The sequence below is a fragment of the Epinephelus moara genome, chromosome 15 (genome assembly GCF_006386435.1).
Source record: "Epinephelus moara isolate mb chromosome 15, YSFRI_EMoa_1.0, whole genome shotgun sequence".
NCBI lineage: Eukaryota > Metazoa > Chordata > Actinopteri > Perciformes > Serranidae > Epinephelus > Epinephelus moara.
The window spans coordinates 8,438,245-8,460,402 of NC_065520.1; the positions used below are offsets into that span (position 1 = coordinate 8,438,245).

A 22,158-nucleotide genomic window follows, 5' to 3' on the forward strand; every position below is an offset into this window, starting at 1 on the left:
ATCTCAAACATATGTTATGAGACCCGCAAATGCAAGAGATAGGTAGGCATTCATCAATCTTTCATGGAAAAGCAGCTATAAATCAACAACAATACACTTCTGTTTTATCTCATTTTAATGCTAGAGTTATAAAGTAAGTAAGTCTAACATATGTTTTATCTTACCTAATGATTATTTATGTCATAATGAGAAACTGCTTACAATGCTGCCTTTTTCTTGTTAGCACACAGAACCATCAATCACCATTTCAGAGTAGTGTAACTGCATCTGTAGCGAGAAAAAAAGTGTACTTTGCAGCAAATTTAGATGAACTCACACAGCCAGCACATCAGCAGGCCTTCACGCTTTAATTAAACAAAAAAACATTTCTGAGTATCCCTGAGTCATTAGTCATTACCGAGAACAAAAAAGCCTCAGTGGCTTTGAAGAGCCTGCATGCACTTTGTGAACCCAATAATTCAACTGTGTGAGCAGTTAGTCAGCCAAGGCCACAACAGTAAGTCAGCTCAGGAGGTAAAACTCGAAAATGCTTTTCCCTGAAGAAAATGTGTGTGAATACTGACAGCTGAAAGAGACAGAGAGACACAGACAGAAAGACAGATGCTCCAATCAGAGACGGGCAGAAGGTGATGGAGGTCCGAATCTGCTGTGTGTCTGTATCAAGTCATTGTTGAGTACAACTTGTAATGACATGAGTACTACTTCAAAAAGACACTCACAGTCAAAACCTGTGAGTTTCATCACTGAAATGTCTTCACTCTGAGCATTCCAAGACTTAACTGAGGATGTAGACATGCCATATGTATGGGTAGGTAAAAAAAATGACTGAGAAACGGTTTTAAAAATCTCCACATTTGGATTTTGCTCAAAACTTTAAGGCAGAAATATTAAAAACTGTAGGTCCTATTGCTCAAATGGGCACATCATCTGAAAGTAGACAAAAATATCTACGTTTTGATGTTTAAACTGTGTATGAGGAGTAAAAGTTGTGGAGGCTACAAGAGTTTTAGTTAGAAAATTAAATCTAAAAAATCAGAGCAGCAGAAAATCATTTGTAGCTGACATCACAGGTCATGTGACACACTCAAAGCAGTGAAATACACACCCAATATAAAGTCAGAGAAAGTAATGTCCAATCCATGAATCAGTCATGAGGCTACACTGTGTTGTGTTTACAGAAGGCAACCTGCCAACTTCTGGAGTCTTTGGACGTGAGGAGACACAGCAGTCACATGCTTACTGCAGGCAGATTTACATCCACATTACTGGTTAGATTTCGCTACTGTATGAACCTCTCTGAAAGCACACTCAGTAAACACTGGGTCTGTGTCAGCCATTTTAAATGAGCGCTGTTAATTTCATGTTATATCAATGCAGCTATTGTACCCTGAAGTAGTAAAATATTGATAACATGGAGCCCTGTTATAAAATGTCAGCGACCTGAACTCCTCCACAGTACGTTGTAAATTACATTGTCTCCTCATTTACATTAAAAAGGAAAGGTGACGAGTGCGCATGTTCAACATCAAGACACACACACCCACACACATCGCAACAAGCTTCTCATATAGTGTATACTGCAGTGTGTCATAAGGCTCAAGAGGCTGTGTTTTACAGTAATTTAAAACAGTGGTGATAAAAAATAACAAATAAATTAAAAAACTTCAGATAAAGACGTGTCTTCTACGCAGCACGACTTGATTTTACGAGTGCTGATTTTCAGTGAGTGCATTAGCTGTTCGCTGGTCACAGGTCTGCATAGTAACAAGCCACTCGAGGCCGGGCTTTACAGCCATTTCAGAGTAGATGAGAGGCGTTGTTAACATAACACAGAGTGCTTTTCTAGCTGCACTAACATCACAGTGAAGCACCGCCTCAAGAGGCTTGTTGCTTTTTATTAAAGTCCGTGGCACATAATTATCCTTAAAATAACAACCATCACACAAGTTCAGTAAATCGTCTTTATTCCTTTATCGATAGCTTATTGATACCAATAGATAAGCAAGCACCAGCCTCCTGTGGTGGATACTGACAGCTGAATGTGGATGTTTGTGTGTGTGTGGAGGGGGGCACTGGAATCCTGTTTTTCTGCTGTACCTTTGCAGCTGCTGTCTGCATGTCCACACACAAGTGACAAGGTGTTTAAAGATAGCAGGACCTTTGATGGACACCATTCAGTCTGCCCAGTCCATCATGCAGCAGACCTGTCACCAGCAACTATCTGTGCACGACTAATATGCACAGCAATACTGGTTCGATTCCCTGTTGTTTGAGCCTGCCTGAATGCACGCACAGAGGATATTAAATCTATAACCAACCCATTCTCATTCCCAGGTCGTCAAATACCGTCTCTATGTCACGCCCCTTGTCTCTTATAGTGACGCACAGGGCATCCTTAACAACTACATGGACTTTGTTGCTCTTTATACCACGTCAGCGGTGACCAACAGAGGATGGGTTTACACTGGACTTAGTTGAAAGCCGATTGCATCTTAAAAAGACACAGGGCTCTTTGGTGTGGCTGTCACATGCTGAGGGGTGTGACAAAGTAGTAGGGCTGGACGCCCTGGGAATGAGAATGGGTTGCTATGACAGCCATTTAAAATGAGAGATGTTGGTTTCATGTTATATCAATGCAGCTATTGTAGCCTGAAGTAGTAAAATATTGATAACATGCTGCCATGCCATAAAATGTCACTGACCTGAACCCCTCTGCAATAACTTGCAAATTGCATTGTACCCCTCATTTGCATTAAAAAGGAAAGGTGACGGGTGTGTTGAATATCAAGACACACACACATACACGCATAGCAGCAAGCTTCTCATATATTTTGCAGTTTCCCAGAAGCTATATATTCAGAGGCCTACATATAAATGTTTTATTAGGAAAGTAATTGACAATCCCAAAAGGAGATTATTGTATCAAATAGTCAGAGTGCATTCTTGCCCAGATCTCGTAGTGTGAGGTCTGCATCCTCCATACTGATGACTTCTCTCCTCCTCCTCTCTGCGAGGAAACCAGGCTTTTATACTTTCCAGTTTTAAGGAATAATTCCTTCCGTCGCTCAATAAAAAAAAAGTATTGAAAAGCCTTTTTGTTCCATTAAAGTGACTAATCTGAAAGACTGGATTTTCTATTGATGTTTCACTCGCTGTTGCAGGATAGATATGGGAAAAGTAAATGCATTAAAATTGGGTGCCTGCCATCTTTGCTATTTCTGAAATTTCTGCCAGAAATAAACACAAAAAAAGAACTTTAATTTAGGTTTTATTTTTTTTCAGCTAGTCCCATCCCAAAAAAGTGACTTTGTCCTGTTTTACTTGTATCTTGTCTCTCAGTGTTATTAAAGGTACATTACAGTATAATGCCCTCTGCTTTTTACACCTCCTGGAGGATTGTAAAGGAACCATCTCACTCCATTGTTAATGTCTTACAAGTACACCATTCACCCCACGTTTCAAAGAACACCAACACTGCTAATGCTGTAAAAAGCATAATGCCTTTGCATTCACTTTGATAGCAGCATAAGTGAATGTATAACATATTCAAAATCAATGAGGGCAGAGACTGATTCACCTCGGTCTAATCTCCTCCTCTCAATCTCATATCAACTGCATGTGTACAGTGTGTTTACAGCGATTGATTCCCAGGTGTGTTTCATGTTATCTGTTTTCTGCTGATAGGTGATGGATGAGTCGGAAGCTTGTTCGCTGCCTGGCGGCCTGGCAAGTGTGAAGAGACAGTTTGAGAACCAGGAGTTTGCCTCTTCGTCCTCTCAGTCCAGCGTCACCCAGTATCATTTTGAGCAGAGATCTGTCCAGGTGAGGATGGACTACCGTTACAACACTGAGAATATTTATGATGGCTTTACAGAAGCTCACAGACAACAATTAAAAAGAGTGAGAGGCTTGAAAGTGTGAACACGTCTCAGTTGTGCTGTGTAACAGTGATGGCAGATCATGTGGTCTCTTGCACTCTCTAATCCAGCACAGCAACACCAACAATATACTGTGTAAGAGTGGTAGAGGCAGAGAACTTTTACTCTTGCACAAAATATATTAATCAAGCACTTTTAATGACTCATGTCTATTCATTTCTATTTTCTAAAACATTCAAGGTCTTTTTTTTTTTTTTAGCTCAGATATACTAAGAACTTTACCTGGAAACCCTGAGATATCTAACATTCAAGGCGGCGATATACCAGTCACCAAAAGAAAAAGTTGTCCTTTTTTTTACATTTCTGCAAACCATAAACACTTTACATCTGCACATTTTCATACATATCATCAACATTTCTAAAGTGACGTAGTTTATGAGCTGACTTCTGGAGGTGGAAGGGATGGTAAACCAACAAACAACAAAACCAGTTGTGATTTAGCAAGACATAGCTGTGTTTCCAGCATCTTTTTAGCCACCAAACATGAGTGTTTCGCTGTGATCAGTCATTTTTTTCCCAGCTGCTTTTTTGGCACAAAAAATATTGTTTTTTACTGAGCCATTGCTGCTTTACCTGTGGCATGAAAAGCGGTTGTTTTTTCGATGAGATATTGCCTCTCGTCCTCGTCATAACCAAGTGGATTTTGTACCTAAACCTAACCATACGTCAACCACAGCAATGTTGAAATGTTAAGTTACACTAGCTACATAATAATGTACAAATATAATGCTTCTTGGGTTTGCAGAAATGTTCAGTGCCAACATTTGCTCTGGTGATTGTGTTGATTGTGGTGCAGATTTTTCAAAACTCTGGTTACTTTGTGTGTGGATATGTAAAATGGAGCATTTGGGAAATTATGTCATCATGTCCTCAATTCATTTGTGCTCATTTATGCTTTGTGTAATGAGCACTGCTAAGTCTAATGACTACTTTACATCCTAACTTAGTATTGCTGCATCACTTCATGGATGAATGAAGGTGCCTGCTGCGCCTGATGTAATTATTTTCCACCTCAGTGTCTGCAGGTTGGATCATTCTGTTTTTGGTATTTGACATGTCTTTGGTGTAGCTTTTACTGCCACCTACTGGCTGGGCAAGCATTTCGAGTCAGTTTTGCTTTCTGGTGTGGATGTTGATTTATTTTCAAACATAGGTCGTGTGGACAGATTTTCTTTTAAAAACAGGGTAAAAAAAATTTCAAACATATCCACAAACATGGCGACAGGGCCTTAAAGTCAAGAGGACTTTGAAGACAGAGTACTGCTGTCCTCTGTGTTCACCAGCTCAGCATAAAGTGGAAAACATATGAATGCCACTGAGTGATTTACATTCTGCTGTAGCTCTTTATTGGAAAAACTTGGCTGCTATGGCTGCGTCTCCAAGGCTTTCTTGTAGGTCAAATCAAAGAGGGCACTTTGAACTGGAATATGTGGCACTGTCACTGAGTGCGTGAGGAAAATGCCAGAACACGTTAGCAGCCTTGGACGAGGCCGGATCTCAGCGAAGTAAGGTCAATTCCGCCCCTCCATGCATTCTTCCCATCTGCTCATTCAGGCGAGGAGCAGAGTGGATTCATCGAGCGCACAAGGACCTTGCTGAATGCTAAATTTTACAGAGGGGTTCGTGAGGGGAAGTGTCTGTTTGATTGAGTTATTGCTTGTGTGCTGCAACAGCAAACCACTTTCTGCTGAAGTTTTCCCTCACAGGTGTAATATCAGAGCTCTGGTTTTAAAACTGGTTGTACATCAGGAGAGATATTATTATTCTGACATAAGTGCTTTCCCAACTAGAGAGCACCCCAACCCTCTATGTATCTTTCATGTGAACAGCAGTGGATACAAGCTCAAATATTATATTTCTCTTTCATCTCGTTCAAATTGCATGAATCTCACTGGAGAAAATGGCTGATGTAGTTTTGTACAGTCTTTGTAATGTATTGCTTTCCCTCTTCAATACTGAAATCCTCCTTTAGTGGAAGTTAAACTTAGTAGTTCCCTAGGAAGCAGCTCTGTAATGGGAAAACATTTGTTGCAGGCCACAAAGGAGATTATTAAGCTTTTTTCACTGTATCAAAATTACTTACTCACTCGCTGTTTCTTACAGCTCGCAGTCATGGAGTGATAAAACCGTGGTGTGTGTGTCTGTCCTAGTGTGTGCGGCCATTTGTGCACGTGTTCTCAATTCCACTTTCTTTCTGTGTTTGACAGGAAATGTCTAGCTCCTCGGAGGTGACAGTGAGAAGCAGCACCAGAGAGGTCGTCCCCAGCACCACCCTCTTTCACAATCAGCAAGAGGTACTGGCTGTCCCACTCACCATTTGTCACTAGGCTGTATTCTAGCATCTCACCACTGAGAGGCTGCTAATAAACCCAGTTCTTGGGTTATTTCCGAACTTTCTGTCACACTTGATGTGCCCTATATAGAAAATTAGCCTCATGCTAAGCCTTTAACTTCTCACTGATTGAAAACAGTTGGTGGCTGCAGTGCTGTTGCCAGTATACTAATGATTTATCTTTTCACAGGTGATCCACGATCAAAGAGTCCACCAGAACAATGTCGCCGCCAGTTACGGGAACCATTACAATGAAACAGGTTATTCTGCTCATGCCTTTTATATTGTAATTTGCACGTTTTTATCACAGCACTGCTTGTGTCCTGTATATTAATGATTGTTCCCGCTACAGCTGAATAAGGGATGAGCTATGAAAATGAGTTGGAGTGCAGATGATTTTCTATTCAGTGCATAGCAGCAAATCTAATCAGGGCAAAGTCAGGAAGGTAAAATATTGGAAAGTGGAAATTGGGCAATCACCGCTGCATGGTTTCAGATAATGAAAACTACTCAGGTTTTTAATAAAATGATTTATTTCTCTTTCCAATCCCCCTGAGCTCCCTCACTGTGAATGACTTAATGAGGCAGCCTTCTTCTTGTGTCTAATTCAGTTATGCTCGTTGGAGGAGAGGACCTACCAAAGGTTTCCACTCAGGCTTTGAAGCAGCAGTATGAAAAAACGATTGAGGAAGCCGCACCAGCTAAGGAAATTAAGGTAATGATGCTGTCTGTTTATCTAAATAGATGATAGTTTGGCTTTTTTATGAGGTATCAGTATGACGATGAGGCCACATCATGAAATCATCAAAAGAAAATTGCACATGCCATGAGTTGATGTAGAATAAATTGGATTGGATAAAAGACCTCATGTCATTACACAGCCAACGTCTTATTTTTTCTCATGGTGCCATAAGGGAAACCCAGACTAAACAAGAACTCGCATTACTGTCTGCATTTTGGATATTTAATGAGTATTTCAAACATGTCAGTAATTAGGAACATACATAACTGAAATGGTCTGGGTTTGACAGGCTGGAGATGTGTCTGTATTTGTTCATTTACATCCAAATAAGTTTTGTTATTTGGCACTTCTAGATTTGGAAAAGAAATTTAACTCAGCTGCACAAATCCTAGAAATAACATTTATAATGATTATCATTTTAGGTTGACGGTTGTTAATTCATTTCTGAAATTACTCTGTACTTCAAAGCTGTCCTTTTCTGTGCTTTTCATGACAAAACATTTTCTAACTTCAGCACAACCCTCACTGTCTTTCTCTCCTTAACCAAAACCACATACAAACCACAGGTTGATGTGGATTTCAACCAGTTTCAATGGGCACCAGTAAATCAGTCCAAAGCTTCAACCATGACAAGTTATGACACCTCCTCCACATTAAAGACTGCCACTGCCTCCTCAGTAGCATCTGCCTCTTCAGTGGCTTATGAGATGACAGACCATTTTCCGCCCCCGCCCTCCAACCTCTTACAGGAAACCCCTGACTACGTCTCTTCCCAGCTTCAGGTGCCAGCCTCCCAGCATAAGCACACTGGTGCAAAGGAGCAGTACTTTAAACACAAGAGTACAGCTGAACTAAAGCGCCTCTACAAGCATATTCATCCAGAGGTCCGCAAGAACCTGGAAGAAGACTTCATGAGTCAGCTCACTGAGGCAGAACAGAAGGATATGGAAAGTGAGGAAATAGTGGGAGAAGTCCAGCAGGCATGCTATATGTTTGAAAATGACGGCAATGGCTCGAGCGAGTGTTCAAGCCCTGACAGAGAGTCCGTGGAATGGGATGAGATCCTTAAAGGTGAAGTGCAGTCCATGCGCTGGATGTTCGAGAACAAGCCACTAGATTCGATTAAAGACGACACCCCAGATGAGGACGAGGGGAGGAATATTGCCCAGCAGGAAATCATTGCTGGCAAAGATGTCAGGTACACAGCTTGGATGTTTGAGACTAAGCCCATGGATGCTCTGGGGACAGAGGCTTCTGATTCGACTGAGCAGTCACAAAAATCGACTGATCTTGCTAGAGGAGACGTCCGCACTGCCACGTGGCTTTTCGAGACGCAGCCGCTTGATTATCTAAATAAGATCTACCAAGAAGACGAGCAGGAGACAGATGTTGCCATCACCAAAAGCATCACCGGTGGAGATGTAAAAACTGCGAGATATCTCTTTGAGACCCAGCATCTGGATTCCTTGGGTAAAACAGAAACCATAGAGGAGAGCCACTTCCTGAACCTGAAGTCTGAGCTGGAAGAAATCAAAGGGGATGTGAAGACAACCACTCGCATGTTTGAGACCCAGCCTATGTGTGTCATTAGAGGGGATTCGGGAGAGATGCTGGAGATCACCACCATCCGCAGGGAGGAGACAGAGAAAGGAGACGTCAAGACATCACGCTGGATGTTTGAAACCCAGCCTCTGGATATTATTAACAAAGACCCTGCAACGGTGAAGCTGATATGTAGTATATCCATGGAGGACAACATTCAAGGCGGCGTCAACAAAGGTAGATGGTTGTTTGAGACAAAAACTCTTGATACCATTAAGGATGAGGAATGGGAGAGTTCCAAGAAGCAAAAGGAAGACATAATTGGTGCTGATGTAAGAAAGCACTGTCTGGTTTTTGAGACTCAGTCTATGGATACTCTGAAAGACAACTCCAATGCCAGACCTTTACCTACAGAGGAGATTGTAGGAGGCGATGTTCGATCAGCCAAGCATCTGTTTGAAACAATACCCATGGAAAATCTGAAAGAACTCCCTGAAGTAGGAAAACTTAAGAAAATGGTTGCATCTGAAGAAGAAAAGGGTGACGTGAGGCATCAAAAGTGGGTCTTTGAGAGCCAGCCTCTGGAGAATATAAGGGAGGAGAAGAAGGAGATTACAAGAACTGTGAATGTTGAAGCTGTCGACAAAGGGGATGTGACAAACTATAAAGAAAGGTTTGAAAGCATGGATTTAAGTAAGTGTGAAGGAACACAGAAAATTCAAGTTGAAGGCGTCACGAGTGGATCTGTCAAATCCAACAGAGTTCTATTTGAATCTACCCCCATGTATGCCATGCAAGACAGCTCCGGCCATTACCACGAGGTGAAGACTGTGAGGCGAGAGGAGATTGTGAAGGGAGATGTGCGCAGCTGCAGGTGGATGTTTGAAACACGTCCTATTGATGAGTTTGATGAAAGCATCAATAAGTTTCAGATCATTAAAGGTATATCCAAGCAGGAGGTTGAGTCAGGGGACGTCAAAACAGCCAAGTGGTTGTTTGAAACTCAACCACTTGATACCATTAAATGTTTGGGGGATGAAGAACATAAAACTAAGGAAGATATTGAAATTGAGAAAGGGGATGTCAAGACTTGCAGGTGGCTATTTGAGACTCAACCGATGGATGTTCTGTATGAAAAGGTGGAGAAGAGCGAGGCTGACGTCAAAGAAGTGCAAAAAGGTGACGTGAAAACGTGCACTTGGCTCTTTGAGACCCAGACGCTTGACAACATACGCGATCACACAGAGTCTGAGACCATTCTGAAAGCCTGCACTGTAAACCAAGACGATGTCCAAGGAAAAGATGTGCGGCTGGCCCGCTTCCTGTTTGAAACCGAGAACCTGGAAAATATCACAGGTGAGGATAGTGGCTCTTTCAGGAGGGTTACGGAAATCGACATCCAGTCAGGCGATGTTTCCAGGATGAAGTACATCTTTGAGAATCGCTCCACCGACATTATGAGTTCCACCTCTGAGGAGACTATGCAGAGGTTGAAGACACAGCAGGCCGAGGACATCCAGAAGGGAAACGTTGTCAACTGTACCTGGATGTTTGAGAATCAGCCAATGGACGCTATCCGTGATGATTCCACAGAGACAAGGGAAAGTCGTACTGTGACTGATGTTCAGGGGGGCAACGTTGATAAAGGCCGCTTCATTTTTGAGACCTACTCTCTGGATCAAATTAAAGAAGAGTCAACTGAGACTGATATTTCTAAACTCACCAGTATCTTTAGAGATGAAGTAGAGAGGGGGGATGTGAAAAATTATACTATGATGTTTGAAACTCAGCCGCTGTATGCCATCTGTGACAAAGAGGGCCATTATCATGAAGTAACGACAGTTACCAAGGAAGAAATCATTAGAGGAGATGTGGTCGGGGCTCGATGGCTGTTCGAGACAAAGCCTCTGGATTCAATTAGAGATTCAGAGGAGGTCTACGTTATTAAAGCTGTGACTGAGGAAGGCATCAACAAAGGAGACGTTAGCTCCGCGAGGTGGAGGTTTGAAACGCAACCTCTGGATGAAATTACAGAGGATATAAAAGTCAGGTCGAAAACAGTCGCAGATATCCAAGGCGGTGATGTGAAGACAAATAAGCAGCGATTTGAGACTGATGAGATGTCTCAAAAGTACATCAGAACTGTTAGCGTGAGTGAAATTCAAAAAGGCGATGTCAGATCTGCCACGTGGATGTTTGAAACACGCACAATTGATGAGATTCGCGGCGAAGGCACAGAGTATGATGGCATGGAGAAAGTGACAAAAGAGGAAGTAATGAAAGGGGATGTCAAACAGTCTGTGTGGCTCTTTGAGAAGCAGCCTCTTGACAGCATCAAAGAGACTGATGGCACAGAGCTTGTAGTCACAAAGGAGGAAATCCCACAGGCCGATGTGAAGACGACAACATGGCTATTTGAAACTACTCCATTTCACAATTTCAACGAGAGCAGCATGGAAAAAACAGAAATAATTGGTAAAAGCATCAAAGAGACTCTTCAGGAGCTTTACAGTCAGAAAATGGTGGACTCCCAAGGTGTTCTTATTGAAGCAGATGAGATTGGCGATGTCCGCATGGCGAAGTATAAACTCATGAACCAGGAGGCTCCACAAATCCAAAAAGAAGAGATTATCAGAGGAGATCTGAGCAACATAATGATGAATCTCCTGAATCGCAGGGAGTCCACTGAAAGGGGGATAACCATTGACAGGGAGGAGCGGGGTAACATCAACACCACAGTGAAGCAGCTTTTCAACCAGGAAAAGGGAATCAATGTAGAGAAAGAGGAGATTGTCCGCGGTGACATTCAAGAGGCCGTAAACAAGCTGCTCAAGACTGAAGGCTCCTCAAAGCGTGGCATTCTGATTCAAGAGGATGAGAAAGGAGACGTGAGGATGACTATCTATTCCCTCTTGAATAAAGGGGAGAGGGCTAGCACAGAGAGAGAGGATATTGTTCAAGGAAACGTGAGCAAAACCCTTCATCGTCTCCTCTCCAACTCAGGAGGAGAAGACTCTAAGAAGATAAAGGTCGCAGACACTGAGAGGGGCAATGTCAGCTTTTACTCCACATGCATTGAGTCGGGAGCCTTGGATTACCTGAAGCAGCTTCAGTATGAACCCGATGAAGCTCAGGAAAAGGTGGAAAAGGAGCGCATCATAGGTGGAGACGTTCATGAAACAAAAATCTTGCTGCGGAAGAATCAGCAGCAGATTGGGCGCACAGTGGCAGAGGACGATATAGTTCCTGGTGACGTACACAGCAATGTTAAAGTCTTTATGACCCAGCCTGCTGTTACCTTCAAAAACCTAGAGAAAAAGGATATTGTTAAAGGTGACCTTAGCGCAGCCCTGGATTCACTGACCCAAGCCATAAATCAGAAAGTGGTAATAGAGAAAGAGGAGGTGGTGAAGGGAGACATACCCACTACTCTGAGGTCTCTGGAGGAGGCCCAGCATCTAGCCAAAGAAGTAGAAAAGCCTGAAATCATCAGGGGAGACATCAGAGGTGCTCTTGAGTCACTGGAGAAATCTGCAACCACCAATACGGAAGCAACTATTGAAGATCTAGTGCCAGGTGACATCAAAGGGACCCTGAAGTCCCTGGAGGAGGCGAAGCAAGCTGTGAAAGAGGTAGAAAAAGAGGAGATTCTCAGAGGAGACATCCACACCGCCATGCAAAGTTTACAGGAGGCATCGAGTGAGAAAAAGACTTACCAGCATCAAGTGAGCGAACAAGGGGATGTTAAAGCCACTATCCAGCTCTTGCTAGAGCCGACGACTTCTCCCAAAATGCAGCGAAGGGGGAGCATTGAAGGAGATGTGAAAACATCCATAAAATGTCTTTATGAAGGACAGGAGACAACGCAGCTGGAAAAAGAGGAGGTAGTAAAAGGGGACGTTCAAGGGGCAATAAAGAATCTAATGCAAAGAAAACAGTATTCAAATACGAAGCGCTCACATTCCTCGAAGAAAGCAAAAGTGCCCGTGAAACATCCATTAACTGTAAAGCAAGCGGAGCATGAATGCTTACATGAAGCCAAGATTGAGAGTGTAGCAGTCAATCCAGCCCCCGCTGTGAAAAAGCTCTCTCAGAGCGGTGAGTCACAGAGGCACACACAGAGGCACAACGAAAGCAAATCGGTGAGAACACAGGTAATAACCCAAGAGGACCACTCTGTTACTGTAGCCAAAACAGACAATCCTACTGGGGCCTCTCAACACAAGAGCATGAAAGAGCAGAAACAGAAAGCGTTGCCCCCACAGAAAATACAAGCTCCTAAGCCTATTATGATAAAGAATAAACAAATGACTAATAACGATCAAACAGAGACGAAAGCAGCTGATGTGAATGTGATGAAAGAGGTGCAAAATACATCACAGACCAGCACTTCAAACAGGCAAATATGTGAGACAAAGACAATCAAACAGATGCAGACGACAGTGATGGAGAAAACTGTCATGCAGAAGCAAAGTGTATCAGAGCAAAAGCAAACGGAGAATAAGGCGCTCACACAAAAGCACAACATGAAAAATATGAAGGGTGATTACCGTAACCTTGACATGAGAGGGAAAGGTGTGGTGAAAAAGGCAAAGCCGGAGATTCATTTCCCCCCTCCTCCCTCCTCACCGCCTCCACCCTCAGAGTCGGAGCTCTCCCTCCCTCCACCGCCGTCGCCCTTGCTGGACAGCCCAGTGCCCCCTCCTTCTATCATGAGGCAGGACAGCGACCTCCCACCTCCACCACCTCCACCTCCCATGGAATGTAAATCTGAGCCTGAGTTTTTCCCTCCTCCTCCACCTCCTCCGCCTCCACCCACAGAGAGCGGGCAAGATTTTCTCCCTCCACCTCCCTCGCAGCAAGAGCTTAATGCCATGCCTCAGCCTCCGCCTGCAAAGCTGGGGAAACCCATCGGGAAGCCTTTATTCAAAGTGCCCAAGCAGCCAGAAACACCAAAGCAGCACATACAAGTTAAACCCAAATGGCAGAAAAAGCAGCCGACTCCCTCACCACCTCCACCTCCACCACCACCTCCACCTCAGCTCCCTTCTGATCAAGCAGAAACAGTATCAACAGAGCGCAAAGAAGGAGCTAAAGTTCAGGAGGTGAAAAAAGAAACAACCAAACAGATTGAAATAAGCAAACAGTCTGAATCAACAGCAGTGTCGATGACAAAAATACCAAGCATCCCAGCTGTGAAGCCGATGCAAAGAGAGAGCCCGCAGCCACCTAAAAAAGTGTTTGTCCCTCCGATTAAACTGCCCCCAACTCCTGAACCCACTCCAGCTTCAAAGCCTAGACCGTACGCTCGCAAATTTAAAACCCCTCTCATGCTTGCAGAGGAACGATACCGCCAGCAGCTGGAGAAACAAGAAGAAGGGAGGAGTAATGTCACAACTCCCACTACTCCACCAATTAATGCCAGTCCTGAGCTTTCTGTAACACAGAAAACTGAAAAAGAAGTGGTCACAGAAGAAACTAAAGCAAAAACCGAAGAAGTTAAGACTGTTTCCAAAGAAGGAACATCGCCTGGCAAGAAAACGCCTTCCCAGATCCCTTTAAGCAAGCCCCTGATCTCAGTGGAAAATAAGAAATCTGCATCTGCATCTTCAAATGTGTCCTTGGATAAGAAGCATGTTGCCAGCCAGCACTCCTCAGAAAAAGTACTCGCCTCAACTGATGTGGTTAAAAAGAGTCAAACCGCCCCCAAGAATCAGGCAGTTTCTGTTTCTAAGTCTAACCGCGAGGCCTCGAATATTGAAGTCCAGTCATGCTCTAACGTGGTCACTTCTTCAGTCACGGAGCAGCAGCAGTTTATTAAGAAATCCAGCACCAGGTCTATCGCTGCCACACAGAGTGCTGTCCAGGAAAATGTAAATCTTCAAAGCGAGAGTGCGGTCACATTGAAAGCTGAAGATGTAAAGAATATTAATGCGCCTCTGACACAGGAGGGGAAAATGAGTCCCTCTCAGCCCACTAAAATTCCAAAAGTAACTCCAAGTTTCAAGGTGAAAACCTTTAAGATGCCAGCAGAGAAGAAAGAGGAGAAATGTGACAGTGCAATGAAAAGTGAAATGCATTTACAGCAAGAGAAAAGTAACGTATCACAGAAAAGTGAAACAAAAGTGAGTCAGGAGAGCAGCCAGCTGACGTCAGCAAGAACTGAGGTGACAACAGAAATGAAAGGAAAGGAGAAGAAAAGTCACGTTACTCCACCTGTGAAAGAAGCTGAAGTGGAGGTTCACGTGAAGAAGGGAAAGCAGCTGCAGAAGAATGAGACTGAACTAAAGCTGTCACCATCAGTTACTGCCTTAATTCCTAAGGTGGCTAAGATAACATCTGCAGCAACTCATCAAGGACAAGGCCATGTATCTGTCTCCCACAGTCAGCAGAGCATGACGGCAGAGCACATTCAAAAACACGAGGAGGTGGTTGTGACTGAGAGTGTGGTACAGAAAAGCTTTCAAAAGCAAGAGGCTGTTCAGATGCAAAAACAAATAAAGGTACAAGCAGCAGAAACCAATAAAATGCAGATAAAGGCAGTAAAGTCAAAAGGTGAGTCTAAGGATGTGGCTGTGCAAGGGAAGGGGAAAATGGCCCATAAAGACGAGGCTCATTCAGAAGAAATCACAGATTTGGAGAAATGTAATGTAATGCAGAAGCTGCTCGCTCAAATAAAAGAGCTCGAGGGCACACCGAGCAAAATAGACTCCAACGCTGTCAGGATGATTATAAGCGAACTCCCTGACTGGGCGATGGGCTCGGATGAGAAAAAGAATTTAAGTGAAATTGCTAAACAGCAAAGCAAGAAAAAGCTGAGAGAGATGATGGTCTATGTGAAAAATATTTTCCAAGCAAAGCTCACATTTTTGGAGGAAACCTTGACAGCCGTGGAGAAGCAGGGGACAGCAAAAGATGAACCGCCAGCGCCGCCCCCACCTCCTCCAAAACCAGACAATAGAGTTTTTAGCGGAGCAAAGATATCAAAGATCAGTATCGGCTCCTCTAAAAGTGAAAAGAAGGTGGCAGAGGAGAAAAAGTCACCTCAAGAGAGGAAAGTGCATCAGGAGCTGAGCGAGGCGCCTGATCAGAGAGTGTCCTCCCCTTTGGCGAGCATCCGCACTCCATCACCTACTTTTATAAGCATTGAGTCAAGGAAGGTAGACTCGCCACTCAGAGTGACCCCTTCTCCTCCGCCATACAAGTCAGTTGGGACACCTCCGCCGCCTCCTCGCAAGTCATACACGCCCACATCTACCTTTAGCAGGGCCACGCCATCTCCTACCCTGAGCCGCTCGGAGAAGCTGATGAAACTGAGGGACACCACCTCCAAACTTTCTCGTGGAGTGACGCCTCCACCTCCCATGCCGGTGCCAGAGTTCTTTGAAAGGGAGCGTTCGTCCCCATTTAGCGACAGGGGGACTCCAGTAGAGAGAGATGAGCGAGGATCGGTGGACGTCGCAGAAATGGTGGACTCTATGATGACAGTGAGGGATAAGAAGTCTTTCTTTGAGGAGGCACAGAAGGCGGAGGTGAGTAAGATGTACATGCGGAAGGACCCCATCGATATCCCTGAACGTCTGGGACCTGACACAGAGGAAGCCACTGAGACTGTGACTATAGACATACTGAAAGAGGATCTCCCAAGAGTCGACCTGTCTAAGCTGGTGAACAAATTTGAATCTCCACGACCAAAAGTCTACACCAGAAAAGATCCTATTGTGATCACGGAGAGGCTGGGGAGCGATACGGAGGATGCTGAGGCCGAGCCGCCAAAAACTGACGAGATCCCGTCATTCAACGTTAAAGCGATCAAGTATGTGTTTGAGACAGGAGAGCATAGTTCTCAGGCGGCCCGAGAGCTCAGAGAACAAATAGAAAGAAGAGAACCTGAACCAGCCCATTCTGAGCCGGTGGGTCACTCCGAGACGACAGCAGTCACCGAGCAATTCTGCAGCATTGACGACTTCGGAAACATGACAAGCGGGACAATGAGTGAGATGCATTCTGGGAGCTCCCTGACCCGCGGTAACCCTCCATCCTACGCTGATGTGGTGAGAGGCGCAGTTCCAACTGTTGCCGTGCCCCCCGAGGCCTCTACTGAGGAGCTGCTGAGAAACTTCCAGCAGTCGTGGGCCGAGAGTCAAGGAGTTTTCCAGAACCTGGGTTTCAGTGTCACGGAGCAGAGGACCTCGCAGATTGTAACACATCAGCAGCAAACCGTCATGACGGGTAAACCAGGCTGTGCCGCATGAGGATACTAAACAGGCGTGACGGTGTGTTTAACATGCTTTGTGTGTGAGAAGTTAAAGGCATCAGCTGCATTGTGTGGAGAGAAAAGAAGCATTAACATTGGTTTGACACTGTTATTTACATGGCGTGATTTCCTTTGATGTGTTTTCTTTCATATGAAACGTTTGTACTAAAGCTCGGCGCTGCTCGCAGTTTAGGCTCTGTCAGTTTCACAGATTTTAATACTCACTGGTTACACGTTGTCCTTTTTATTTATACTTCTGATGTGTGAAGCTGGCGATGACGGCAACATATTGAACTAATATTTCTCATGCCTGTGTGTGTGATGGTGTTTTGACTACAGAGGAGCACTTGAAATGTCTCCAGCGAGGAGAAAGCAATACATTTAATTTCTTCTCACTCTTCAGTTGAAGAACAGGCATTACCTTTTATTACATGTTCATGAGGGGAATTCTAAAATTAAGTAACTTTTTTCTAAACACTGAACTAATTGCATTTTCAAAGCTGTTATGAAAATCACTCTCAGTCCTTCAAAGATAAGCCATTTAAAGATAATTAATTGCAAATCCAATGCTGATACGAATCACAGAATAGTACATTTTCTAACACCTTGAAGGATGTACACTGTGATGATGATTTTGTTTGCCTAACCTTCTAACACAGTTCAATTAAAGTGTGTTTTGTCCACTTTCCTAATAATATTTCTGGAAGGAGCTCTGTCATTTGATTGCAATTATAGATAAACAGGAATCGCTGTATTTCAGCCACAGTAAATATTAATTCATTATTCATTTTCCTCACTTTAAATACTCTCACTGGTTCCCAACCTGCAGGTCATGACCCTCCGAGTGGTCCCAAAATGAATCACAGGGTCAAGAGAGAGTTAAAGGGACAAGAAAACACAAAAAATAGTTTTGTTGGTTTATTTTTTCTGACTTTCCTACAATTATTCATGACTTTGTTATTCATTGATAAACAAGCAAACACTGCTTCATTTTAAGGGGTCATAAAGGTTAGGGAAACAGTGCTCAAGCTTACACAAGCAATAATTGGAATTAATGGGGAACTGTTATGCTTTTACATATTTGTATCTTATAAATAATGTTACAATGATGGATATTCACACTGAACATTGCCAATGTTTCAAATAATGAGGTAAAAGTATGGAGAAGTAAAGATTTCTTAACACAGTCATCTGCTCCAGGCATGATACTGTAAGTGTTTAAATTACAGAGCCTTCACGGCTACATGTAGCTACATGCTAACATCGGGGAAACATGTAAACTTGGTTGCTGATGTTGTACGTTTCACCTAAATTTTGGATCACATTCCTGCTGGAACAAAAGCTTTTATTAGTGATTTTCCATTGTAAAAAGTGCCTCTATACTGTGGTACAGTCATTTCCTGACTTCAGAGACAGTGCAGAGACACTGAGATACAGAAGACCCAGAAACACTGGACAATCAGAGCACACTGGGCTGTTTCAGAGTTAGGCACGAAAATAGAGCATTTCAGACAGAGGGTAAATAATGTTTTTCCACGCCAAACAGTATAAGGGGAATTAATTATTTTTCCCATCAAAGCATGTAAACATGTTCTAGTACAAACCTCAAAGACAAGTATGAAGCTGAAAATGAGCATAATAGGTTCCCTTTAATTAATTAGAGGCTGAACATCTTTCTTTCGCTTATAATTTGTACCAAATTACATGACTGTTTCCAGGTAATTTCCTTGGAAATTAAAAGGAGATGACAACCCTGTAAATTAAAGCGTTAACTCATTTCTCTTTGCAGAAAATTCGAGTTCCAGAGTCCGAACTGTGCAGGGTGTGTCGGAAGAGGGTGTACCCGATGGAGTCGCTGATCGCGGACAAACAAAACTTCCATAAAAGCTGCTTTCGCTGTGAGCACTGCAGAGGCAAACTAAGGTGAAGCTATTTCACAGAGCAATTCATTCTCCTGCTTTTTTTTCTTTGCTCTAAATTAACCTCTTGTTTTCTTTCTGTTTGTTAACAGCCTTGGAAACTATGCCTCTCTCCATGGACGAATGTACTGCAAGCCACACTACAAGCAACTATTCAAGTCCAAAGGAAATTATGACGAGGGATTTGGACAGAAACCACACAAAGAATTATGGAGTAGTAAGAACCAGGAGAACTCAGCCGAAAAGACAAAAGTCAGATCACCATCACCTGAAAAGAAGGTCATGGAGCCCAGATATTCCACCAGTCAGAGCACATTAGCTACTCAGGATAATGACATAAGCAAATCAGAGGTCGAAAACAAAAAGCTCACAACTAAGATTTCTGTAGTGTGGCCTCCTCAAACAGATTCTCCAAAGAAATCCTTCGCTATCGAGGAGGAGTTGAAGTTGGTTAAGCCGTCATGGCCCCCTAAGGAGGGCTCAGCTCAGGAAAATGAACACCTAAATCAGCCTACGAAGCTTTCATTAAAGGAGACTGATTTCCCTGCAGCAGAAGTACAAAATGGACCCCAGGAAAATGACAAGGTGCATGAGAGTGCCTGTTTAACAGAGAATGTGAAAAAGCCTGAAGAGACTCCAGCACAGTCAGAGGCTCCGGCCTCCCCTGCAGCAGTCGCCGAGGAACCAGCGAGTGTTGCTCACACTCAAGAAACTAAAGAGTCAAACAGCGGCTCTGAGGCTGTGACACAAGTGGGTTCTGAAATGGACTCTGAAGTGCACCCTGGAGTGGAAGAGAAGGAACAAGGCGCAGGAAGAGATGGAGGAGCTGTGGAAAGCATTGATGTGCAGCAGGAGAACGTAGAGAAAAGTGTAGAGAGGGCGGAGGAAGTGAAAGTAAATGGACATGATGGGCAGATAGAAAGTGCCGCAGGTGAGAAGGAAAGCCAGGAGGGGATAGATAAAGGGAATAATGACGGCATGAACAATGGGGAGGCGGTAAAGGTCACCTTAATAGATGAGGAGGTGATGGCAGGACAGGCGGTGAATGCAAACTCCAACAATAACAATAATTATGGCCAGACACTGCTGGAGCATGAAATCCTGTTTCAAGGGCTTAGCGAGGATGAGGAAAAGAAAAACCAGTCACTCTTTTTGACAGATACAACAAGAACAACAGATTTCTTCCAAGCCGATCACTGTGAAGAATCAAAATGGATGCCAAGTGAAGTGCTGCAATTGGCACAGAGGGATGATGCTTTTGTGCCAGCGGGTGCCAAATGTACTGAAGCCACAGACTGCTATTCAGACACAAATTTCTTCACGGAGACAGCCGAGGGAACGTTCACTTTCAAAAACGAGGCCACCGAGCCAAAGATTAGCACATCGAGCTTCCTCGAGGACATTTTCGCCGGCCTAAGCACCAGCAGCTCCAGCCTGCTATCTGATTTCAAATCCGACATCTTCAGTCAATCTGTCGGGGAGACGCCTCCAGTGTCAGCGCTGGATGACCTTTTGGATTTTGGGATGGAGGCGAGAGAGAGCGCGGGCAAAGCGGGAGATGTGAGGGGGAAGGATGAGAGCGGTGACAGCTTTGCCACAGACTACAGGGACGGCACTTCTTTGTGGGCAGATGGAGACGACGCCTTGACAGTGGAGGAGCAGATCAAGAGGAATAGATACTACGATGACGACGACAGCGACAACTCTTGAACTCCTCAGCCCGTTCAGCTAATAATCAGGCACTGCTGCCTACATATTATTTCAAATGTATGTCCATGGAGAGATGAACTGCTCTGATTTTAAAGGTCCAGTGTGTCGGATTTAGGGGGATATGTTGGCAGAAATTAAAAGTATACATGTTTTTTCTTTGGTGTGTAATCGTTTTCACAATAGCCACCTTAGTTAGCAGTCCCTCTGCGATGAGCAGCATTGGACAAACACTGATTTTTTTAATACGCAGCTGCTTTATTCAGCGTTTTTGCCAATTTATATCACCAGGTCTGTTTGTTATGGGGAGGAAGAGACCTCTATGGATAATTCGGCTCCCAGTTAGAACTTCCTGAACGTCTAATTTTTAAGTTATCAAAGAAAAAAGCTGCTGAGCTGGTGGCCTGGATGGAAAAAAAATTGGTTTGTAACATGAAACGTTACTCAGTGTTTTTACAGGTTTGTTTTTCGAAGAGAAAGAGACGCCTGCGGATAATTCACCTCCTGACAAAAACCTCGGGAACATCAGGATCTTTAGTTACTCTAGAAAAAAAGTGAACACACTTTAGCATGCACTGGGCTAGCAACCTGTCTCTGACATGCCAAACAGTGTTGGAAACAAAGTGATTTGTAACATGAAACTACTTTATTCAGTGTTTTTACCGGTTTAAATCACCATGTCTGTTTGTTTCGAAGAGGAGGAGACCTCTACAGATAATTCGTCTCCTGGTTAATACCTCCTAAATCATGAACACTGGAGGAATTCTAACCAGGAGACGTTTAAGCTAGTTGCAATTCACAATCCTCACCACTAGATGGCACTAAACCCCCCTAACTCTTACACACTGTTCTGTCAATCTGAAATTATGCTCTTTTATTCAATATCTAACTATGTTTGATCGAATGCACCTGGTGTGCATGGAAATGGAGAGTGGATATTTGTTCTTGTATGTTACTTAGTATACATATCTACTTTTTGCTGACTGATCTAAACAGGGCTATATTTTTAAAATTCCCAATATGTGCGTTAATAACAAACTGCCTTTGAATGAATGTCTGCCAGCTTTCTTTTGTGTCTGAATAAAGAGGTTTTTCCCCTTTTTTTCATTTCTATTACGCCTTCTGGTTGAAATAAAGCTTCATGAACTCAACAATATATGACTTTTTAATCAGTTAGCGCGCAGTCAGGAGCAGAAATGGTACTTAGCTGTATCCCCTTTGTGTGGCTGGCCAGTTTGATGTATGGTCTACCTTGATAACACAGTCCAGCTGAGATCTCTTTGGCGAAAGGCGTATTGATTTTCACTGATAGAGCAGGCCTGTTGTAGGAGTTACAGATTTTTCCATTAGGTGGCTTTTGTCACCTCTGACAGATTCTTTTCCCCCCTGCTCAGTTGCAGCTTGAACACGCGGGGTAATTGGCTGCAAAGAGAATATACCGCAACGTTAATTACACCAGCATAAAACTACTTTAGTGTCAGAGAAGTGATGGCTTCACGGATTCAGCGTGGGTCATGCTACATTGTGCTGACAGCTCCTTGAAGTTGGGGAAGCACTGTTGCTGGTTCAATAATTCAGCATCCTCTCCTGAAATGCAGTTTGGCATGTTTTTAATTGGGCTATTTTTTTCCCCTGTAATATTTTCATTGACATTTTAAAGTAGATGCCGTTCTGTACATATTTTAATTGTTTTTACCCTTCTGCCAAACAATTACAAACCC

General features: G+C 43.5%; 1 protein-coding gene across 2 annotated transcripts in view; it reads left to right on the forward strand.

The window, feature by feature from the left end:
• xirp2a (xin actin binding repeat containing 2a) overlaps positions 1–18,961 on the forward strand; it is a 56,912-nt gene extending 37,951 nt beyond the window's left edge. For both annotated transcript variants that reach the window (XM_050063181.1, XM_050063182.1), the window contains 7 exons: positions 3,685–3,822; positions 6,146–6,232; positions 6,461–6,530; positions 6,882–6,985; positions 7,579–16,786; positions 18,601–18,734; positions 18,823–18,961. In XM_050063181.1, the coding sequence (XP_049919138.1) occupies positions 3,685–3,822; positions 6,146–6,232; positions 6,461–6,530; positions 6,882–6,985; positions 7,579–16,786; positions 18,601–18,695 (9,702 nt within the window). In that variant the 3' untranslated portion in view covers positions 18,696–18,734; positions 18,823–18,961. The remainder of the gene's footprint in view (positions 1–3,684; positions 3,823–6,145; positions 6,233–6,460; positions 6,531–6,881; positions 6,986–7,578; positions 16,787–18,600; positions 18,735–18,822) is intronic.
• The last annotated feature ends 3,197 nt before the right edge of the window (positions 18,962–22,158 follow it).